The sequence below is a fragment of the Cantharellus anzutake genome (genome assembly GCF_015039405.1).
Source record: "Cantharellus anzutake strain C23 chromosome Unknown EI90scaffold_447, whole genome shotgun sequence".
NCBI classification, from domain to species: domain Eukaryota; kingdom Fungi; phylum Basidiomycota; class Agaricomycetes; order Cantharellales; family Hydnaceae; genus Cantharellus; species Cantharellus anzutake.
This window is the reverse complement of record NW_024067397.1, coordinates 10,373-19,562: the sequence shown is the minus strand read 5'-3', so window position 1 is coordinate 19,562 and position 9,190 is coordinate 10,373. Positions and strand designations below refer to the sequence as shown.

General features: G+C 50.5%; 1 protein-coding gene across 1 annotated transcript; it reads left to right on the top strand.

The window, feature by feature from the left end:
• Nucleotides 1–1,786: 1,786 nt before the first annotated feature.
• On the top strand, nucleotides 1,787–2,607 carry EI90DRAFT_3026257 (uncharacterized protein; the record flags this gene model as incomplete). Its single annotated transcript, XM_039057938.1, has 3 exons — nucleotides 1,787–1,908; nucleotides 2,037–2,312; nucleotides 2,520–2,607. 3 exons carry the CDS (start codon nucleotides 1,787–1,789, stop codon nucleotides 2,605–2,607), a joined length of 486 nt encoding a protein of 161 aa, XP_038907352.1.
• Between the last annotated feature and the right edge of the window lie 6,583 nt (nucleotides 2,608–9,190).

The window sequence follows — 9,190 nt, the reverse complement described above, 5'->3', positions numbered from 1 at the left end:
ACTTTTTTGGCTAGGTGCGACCCAAGTTTCAGGAATGTTCCCTTGCGACAACAAATATGCACTCCTACCTTCCCTGCGGATCTATTACTTCGCACCAGTTTGTCCCACACATTATCCCCAAAGATGACGTGAATTCTCTGAAACAAACTCGATGAAAAAAGGTCACCCTATCAACACGGGTTGTTGCCACCCGGAACACAAAACAGCATGAAGACATGAGATATCGATGAATAATCATGTGGGCAATCCAGCATGTCATCAGCATTGGTGTAGAACACGAGGGATGGAAGGCCGCAATCCCTCTTAGATGTCAATGGTGCGCGGAAGTACTCCCAATTCCTGGATTCGAGACCAGGTATGCCATAAGCGCGGAGCCGTGGCGAGGCGGACAAGGACAAGCCCTGATCGACAGGAATAACGAGGCTCCAAACATGATGACACCAAGCCGATCGAACAGGCGGCTGGGAAATTGTTTGACAGCAATTACGTGAAATCTCTAGTTGACCGACCCAAGAATTGCCAGCGGGAGTACTGTTTAGACGCAGCCCAATAGAAACCAACAGCCGACTCCGGCAAAGATGATCCGGTGTTTCTATGAGGGTTCTCCTGAAAGCAAAGGTTTAGCTTGCTGAACCTTGACTAAAAATTGCTGTGCGAGCATTCGTTTTGGATCCACGGCATGATAAGTGACCACTTGGACGAAACCAACACGCAAAAAACCCTGCAACATGAGCCAATTACTCGCTGGGAATGGTCAAAACGATGGTGTCTATTATGAGGCATTATCGGTTGGGACATTTACAAGCGAAAACGAAGATTCAGTGGAAGGCGTCGGGAGAGGAACCAGTAGATTCCCAAGTCTAGGCGGGGACGCGGGTGTGATAAATTCCGTTCTGAAAGGCAATCTAACAGCGGCCAGTTTGAGGGCTGCATAGAACGATCAGGAAAGGCGACAGTACAGGAAAATGGCTGTCCATATACCTTCTCGTGCTATCTCCTCTCGCAAACCCCCTCCTCCTACTTCGAAAATAACCCTACCCGGGGCAGCTCTATCTATAGAAGTAAGAAATACCCAAGTCCCTCAACGGAACAGTGACATGCCTGCATGCCCAATATTCAAAGCTCCCTTTTCCCTTGCCCATGCGCGTCTCATTTCCCTAAGAAAAGCCTCATTGTACCAATAGGGTGGAGCCTTCACTTCGTTACAGCTCACCTTCACACAGACTGGTATATCAGGAAAGACACGCATCCAAACATTTGAGCCTTTGACCACTTTCAGCTTCCGCTTCAAAGCATTATCGGCGCTTTGGAGTTGTTTGGCGGTAATGCGCCCACCTTCATCACCAACTATGCGGATGCCATAATCTCCGAATTGGAGGGTGGTCCCCTTGGTTGAGCCACCAGTGGGAAGGATGACACGGCCCTTATGAGCTTTCCTGTATTTGACCTTACGGGGCGCTAGCTCAGAGCGATGGCGCACCTGCCATAGTACAGGAGACGGAAGGCTGAGAACTCTCTTGAAGAAGGACTGGATCATGGATGGATGGATGGATGGATGGATTCATTTTAGAGTACGTAACCGTGCCTATCGGCATATGCCGTACTATAGTGACTCGGGTGAAAAAAGTGTGGAGAACATAAGGATGTGAAGAAGGAATTTGTTTGACCTAGGAAGTATGAGACATCGAGTAATCAATGGTGTGAAGGAGAATAAAGTGAGATGAAGCAATAACACATAAAGGGGCATGCGACCCCTGCACTGAGATTGAACAACGGGTGAGGGAGAATGAAGGTGGAAAGAGATTGGATAGAGAAAAGGACACGCGACCCCCAGTGTTGGGGTCGCATGTTTTGCTGCTGTGTGCCTATGGTTAAGTCAATGGTTGAGTGCGCGGTTCTTGCGGGTGGGTGAGTTGGAGGGTGCTTTCACGGGTTTATGTCACGGTAGGCTGGTGAATGTTCCAGTGGCAGCGAAAGGCGATGGGTGTTGGTGGCATCTTGCTCATGCTTGTTGAATAAAGGCATGTGGCAGATAGGCCTTTGGTAGAAGGGGTAGTGGAGAGAAATGAAAGTGTTGGGGTGACGGCAGGACTTGAACCTGCATTCCTTGCAGTCAACTTTTTGTCGGCATATGGGGCTATCGTTGGCGCTACCACTATCGCGCCTCGTCACGAAGAGGTAGTGGAGAGAAAGATGAATCGGAAGGGTGTTGGGGTGATGGCAGGACTTGAACCTGCACTCCTCCGGCCTGCCCATGGACTTATGGAGGCTACCATTGGCGCTACCACGATTGCACCTCACCATCCCAAAAGGTAGTGGAGAAGAGAAAAAGAAGGAAGGGTTGGGGTGACGGTGGGACTTGAACCCACAGTCCTCTGGCCAGTCCCGTCTGGGCTTACGGAGGTCACCATTGGCGTTGCCACTATCGCGCTCGTCATCCCAAAAAGGTAGTGGTGAGAAGAAAAAGGAAGGGTTGGCTTGACGGCGGGACATGCACCCGCGCTCTTGCATCTCTCCAGCCAGTGCGGCTCTGGGCTTACGGGGTTGCGGTTGATTGGCATTACCACGGTGGCCACGTCATCCTCCCTTCAGATGTTAGAGGCCTAATTAGTTTTAAACAGGGGCACCGCGTGAAGGTTTAGGCCCGTGCCGGGTGTTCGCTGTGGTAGCAGAACTCCCCCTCGACTGACATCCATCGTCAAGGACTGGATCACCGGCATTGATGAATATTGGTGCCAGGTCACGTGCCAGGGACGATTTCGTTGTACTTGACATGTTGTACGCTACGAGGCGTTGCGGATTTTTAGGAGGTGTTGCGAACGCGTTATGGATCTTTGCGAAGCATTGCGAACACGTTACAATTTTCATGATGGCATTAGTGGGTGTTATGAATCGTTACAATGGTGTTTTGACACCTCATTTCAGTTGACATGTCATGTTAAGGCACACACAGATGGGCCCTCGATCCAGCCCCGCATGTCAGGAGCCATGCGCGAGGTTCTGACGCTCAGTCAAATGCATGCCCCATCCACTGGTCACTCTACATTGGTCAACCAGTAGGGTCCAGATGAAGTTGTCTATGATTACCGTGCTTGCACATCGCAAGTTATATATCGCATTCCCTGTAAACCCAACACATATATAACCTGACCACGTCATAGCGTTCAGTCCCTCTCCTTCCCCTCACCCTTGTTCCATAGTAATGTCCTGAACTTCCACCTATTCTTTCCCCCATCATGGACACGTTTGTTCTACATCTGTATTATTACACCGTTGTGTCCGTCCAGCTGCACACAAGTGTATTTTATGTACTTACGGCTTGCATATGCACACAATTGGCCCCACGTAAATGTCATGTTGCTACAAACATGACAATTTAGAAATACGGCGATTCCCGATTTCCGACATCTGACTCCAGGAACGACGACCAGACGGTCCAACGCTCACGTTCCAGTGCCATGTCCAAGCGCCCGGCACCCAACGGTGCCGGAAATGTGTCGAAGAAGATGAAAAGGTCAGTTCGGCATGCATGTATCTAATCCATTTCACTGACGTTAGTATTTGTGTAGTGATCTGGTAAGTCCCTATCTCCATAATGAAGGTAAATGTCGTGTCTTGCAACCTGACAACCCACTCTATAACTTCTTTTCGCATAAATAGGCTGAGTCGTCCGGTATTCAATCTTCTAACGCAGCTGTGAGTTCACTACACTGGTCGTCCAACACGTCGCTCAACACTAATTTCTGCTCTCAGCTCTCGCATGAAGAACGAATTGCCAAAGCGAAGGCTGAGATTGCGGCGAAGATGGCTTCTTTCGGTGTAGGCAAGAAGTTAGGTGGCCCATCTCCCTCTCAGTTCACAGTCCCGGCGCTCTCTTCAACCTCCGCCTCGTTACCTGCTCGTCCAGCGGCAGCTACGACACCCACCCTCAACCTTACTGAGATGGCTAGACAAGTAGCGGAAGCCAAGAGGCTTGCCGCTACAAGTCTGGCGAACAAAGCGGTACAACAGAACCCGTATCTCGTCAGTCGCCCCAGCTGCATCATAACCCTATGTTGCCCTCTGATAGCACCCCACACAGTCCCTTCCTACAGCTGGGAAAAAAAAAGTGGTACCTGAACCTGCTCCGGTGGGAAGCGGACTCAAGACAGCAGTTCATCCGCTCCTATTAGATCCTGCACCATTGGCGCCGCAATCCAGCAAAGATCGCTACAAACCTATGCAGCCAAAATTTGCGTCTATCAAGGTAGATCGGTGTATATCTATCCAATGTATGCCCGTCGCTTATTTGTTCATCAGGCGAATGCAAGGATAGCCTCAGCGTCGCCTGCACCACCCACTCCCCCTTCTCGCCCGCCATCCACTGCTGAGCCTTCCAATCCGTACGCCACAACGTCCACAACACTCGAAGGCGGATTTCAAGGTGCTCCGAGAATGCGCGTTGGCGGTACTTTCCGATTCAACCCCAAAGGCAAGTACGTCCAGCTGGCGGAGCAGATGAGGAAAGAGGTGCGTGTCACCCATATGATCCATACTCTATGCGTCGGCTTATCCTCTCTCGCATTAGGCTCAACTCGGGGCCATCAAGCAGCGAATCGCCGAACGCGCTGCAAAGGCTGGTCTCGACAGCGAGTTTGAGGTTCTGGAGAAGAATATTAGAGTATGTTGCTGTAGCCTTTACAAGTTCCCTTCGCCTACTTAGTTATTCATTAGAGTGAAGCCCCGCCTGAAGTTGAATGGTGGGATGTTGCACTTTTGCCAAATAAGACATACGACGACCTCGACCTTGGGATGGACGTGGTCAAGATCAGGACTGAGGATTCGCCCATTAATGAGTATGTCCAGCATCCCATACCAATTCCAGCGCCATGGGACAAGAACGCAGTCCCGCTGAAGCCCTTGAAACTCACGAAGACGGTGGGGTTCCAGTTGCATGACTATGTCTGGTCTCATTGATGAAACTTTATACCCCCGTAGGAAACGAAAAAGATACGTCGGAACCGCCGAAAGGCCGAGCAGCAAGACAAACAAGATCGTATTCGTATGGGTCTCATCCCACCAGATCCGCCTAAAGGTATGCATTTCACAACCATTTAGCTGTCCAGTGGTTCACGTTAAGATGACATTCCCATCAGTTCGCCTCGCGAACCTAATGAAGGTTCTAACTTCTGATGCCGTTCAAGATCCAACCAAGGTCGAAGCGCGTGTTCGGCGTGAAGTTGCGATGCGCAAGCTCGCTCACGATAAAATGAACGAAAGTCGCAAACTCACGGACGAGCAGCGCAGGCAGAAGATTGAAAACAAGAAGCTAGAAGAAGAGAAGAAGGGCTTGTTCGGAGCAGTGTACAAGTTGTGTTCATTCCTGCCATGCGGGCCCTCCAGTTGCTGACTAATGCTCCAGAATTAAAACACTCAAGGATCCATCCCACAGATTCAAAGTGCGAAAGAACGCTGAACAGTGTGGACTTACGGGTATTACACTCTTCAACCCGAACTACAATCTCGTCATCGTGGAGGGTTCGGCGAAAGCCATCAAGCAATATAATCGACTCATGACGGTCCGTATTAACTGGACCCAAGCCGCTCAAGCTCGTCATGGAGATGACGATGAAGGCGGAGGCGAAACTGAAGAAAAGCCACTCAATCCACTGGAAGAAGAGGAGATTCTTTTCAATCAGAACCACGAAGGCGAAGACGAGGTTTCATTGGAAGATAACCGGTGCGACCTGACGTGGGAGGGTCCCTTACGAGACCGGGCATTCAAGGCATTCAAGGTCCGAAATTGCCCAACCGACACGATTGCCAAGGATGCATTGGGCCCCAGATGGATGGGCCATTGGGATCTTGCGAAGTCGTTCATTCCTGAGGAAGAGCTCTGATTGTATGCTTTGCCCTCAGCGAGCGAGAAGTGAGCCCGATATCTCCAATTTTTTCCCGACAAAGTACATAAAATTACAAATCGAGTGCTTATGATACATCCAAATGTCGTACTTTACCCTGAGCGGGAGCGTTCAAAACATCAAGAGAATCTAGTATGCAGGTGGGAGTTAACTGCTCAAGTGCGGAAAAAGCGCGCTGCTTGTCGCGGAGTCCCAGGAACTTCCCCGTGGCGTAAAGAGTCCAGCCTGATGATGTGTCAGCAATCGAGAAACAAGCACTACTTGCCATTTACAAACCTCCAATCCTGTCGAAGTCGGACAGCAACAACCTCAAGTGAAGACTTTGCACCTCGCTCCTGAATGAGCGAAACCGTACAACCTTCAAATGAGGGTGAGGCGAGCGTGTTCCCGGTGTTCAATAGGGGAGAAGCGATCGCGGAGAGTGAAGGATTGATGCTTTTGGGAGCGATCTGGACTCGGAAAGTAACCGCTTTACTTATGACAGTTTTTCCGGTGGGCCCTTGTCGCGGAGATGTTTATTAACTTTCCAATCAAGGAAAGAAATGCAGGAGCCTCACCACGCATGTAGTTGATATGACATCTCAACATGCCATTGGTCTCCGACGTATCGGCTTCGTCAACTAAAGCCCCAAACGAACGCAGGATACGAGCACATTCCATTCGGGCCTTCTCGCAGGTATCCTGGGACTGGAACACATAGGCCTAAAGATGGGCCTAGGCTCAGAAAGTACTCAAAGATGGAATTACGACTTACAGCAGGTTTAACATTGAAGAGCTGAGCGAACCAGCTAATTCCCACAGGCTCGAAGACTGCAGCTGGAGCAGTCATTGGGGTTGAAGGCATGACAACGGAGGTACGGTTTTGCTTCTTGTTTGGCTTGCTCAAATCCAAGGGAGAAGCTATCAAACAGGACACAGGAGTACTGAGTATCTCGGCAATTTCGGTGACGGACATTGACGTACGCCTCGGCTTGGCTTCCAGACGATCTCCCCTGGGTCCTCCCTCATGTATCTCGCTGTTCTGAGAAGAAAACGGCGAGTTTTCCTTTTGAGACGACGTTTCCTTTGAGCTAGATAATATATCCGTCCCTTTCTGAGGGCCCGCAGACGCAGCAGAGTTGGATTGGTCAGTGGCAAGAACTGGAGCCTTGGGTAATCCCGCCCCAGAATGGAGTATTGAGTGTGCCTCTTCCCTTCTAGCGCTGGGAAGGCTGGTTAGTGGGCTAGATACACTACCATCACGATCATGGGATCTGAGGCTTGAAGACGCGATGCTCGGCTTCGAATTTCGATCAACTCCCCAGGTGGAACTCTTGTCAATGTTCAAGTCATCTGCAAGCTTCGAATTCTCCGCCTTGCTGTCCCCCAGTAGCACGGACCCGTCCTTCGCGGACACGAAGTCATCATTGCAAAATCCGACTCCTTCTACGAAGCCATCCACATTCAGACCAATACTTCTGGGAGGGCGAAACGAAGACATCATAGCATCAAGGTTAAGCGAAAAACGTTCCGTGAAGACTGGAGACTGTTGAAAAACGGAAAATGTTTCTTGCACACTAACTTGTGAAGGAGGTGGAGACGGATAACCAGGATGCGCATGCTCCTGATGTGCGACAGAAGACTTAGGCACAGCAAGCGAGGATCTCTTGAAGACAGCAACGGTAGGAGCCTCCCGAGTCGCCTGGGATTCCGTAGCGCGACGCCGAGGAGATACTTTAGGAGATTCTGATGCGATCGCAGTGGAATTCGTGTTGTTGAGATCAGGAGAAAATGTCAAAGGAACGTGGCGAGGGGATTTAGGCGGAGGAAAGGGACGAGGACCAGCAGGAGGGGTACCAAGACGAGAAGATACTTCAGCAGGGAGGCGCACATCTTGCGTAACAGAAGTTTGATTCTGATCGGGGAGCGCGATCCCTAAACCAATCAAAGGAGCACCATTAGAATGAATACCACTCGTGCCCATAATTGTAGCATTTCGAAGTCGCTGCTCGGTGAGGCGCTGTACGATACGAGCACGATTACCAGAAGGGTTAACAGACCTCAAAGGAGGCGAAACAGGGCTAGACTCTTTAGGAGAATTGTCATGCGCATACGCATGGTGAGTTTCATACAGCTCTGAGGCCGGCTGATTCGAGCTAAACGAACTCGTAGGCTCTGTAAGAATTCGTTGTGGGGCAGGGCGAGCAGGATATTCCGGATTTACTACTCTCGGTTCAGGGACCTTGAAGACCTTTGGCATACCTGGTGAGGGTGAGGGTTTCTCGGCAGTAGCTTCAGTCTCTGCAACCGTAGGAAGAACTCTAGGCTGTGGCGTGGACACAGCTGGGTAACCATCTGGCACCTCCGAAATGGATCGCGGACGCGGTCCCCCAATGTCTGCTCGGGACCAACGACGAGAGCTCGAAGAGGTAGAGGCACTGTCCACACGGGCTGCGTGCTGCGCGACTGATCCCAGACTGGCCTTGGTTCCCTCAGAGCGATTCACACTTTCGGAAGGAATAGAATTTTCCCTAAGAGTGTATCGTGCTTGATCAGGGCTCGCAGAAGCCGTATATCTGGCTTTTATTGTCCCATTAGGTCCATTGCTTTGAAGAGACGAACGATTTCTTGCTAAAGATGTCGACATGATGATCGGATCTTCCTTTCCAGTGGGGTCAATAAATGACATTCCATTACCATATTCCTCGGATTGACGCTCTGCGTAGTCTTTTAGGAGATGATAGAACGCCTTCTCCCATGTCTTCTCCGGCGAAACCAAGGACTTCACAATCTCTCGTTGAGATACTCCCCGAAATAGGGTCGTCAGATTCTCAAGAATAAGAAGGTCAATGTGTGATTCTGACTCAAGTGGCCGAGCCAGCGCAGAGAAGGGGGGTGGCGATATAAGAGGGACCTTGACAGTAAATTCAAGATTGAAGAACGGATGAGCTAAAATCCTGCGCATCTAGGTAACGGTAGCCATTTATGTGATGCGTAGGGATGAATGCTTGTTAGGGACCTTACCGAGATACGTCGTCCTGGTGCGACCACCAACATGCGAGCAAGGAGATCCTTAGCATCATGAGGTATATCTCTGGGCATCTTGAACCGCCCTGAGCGAACACGTTTGAGAAGTTCGCCAATATCTGGATGGTCGAAAGGCAGGCATCCTGTCAAGAGCGCATACAAGACAACACCGCAAGACCAGATATCGGAGGCTGCACCGTGATAGGCCTTCCCCGCAACGATCTCGGGGCTCGCATAATGCGGGCTACCGCAGCTCGTCTGGAGAAACCCTGTCCCTCCGTGGA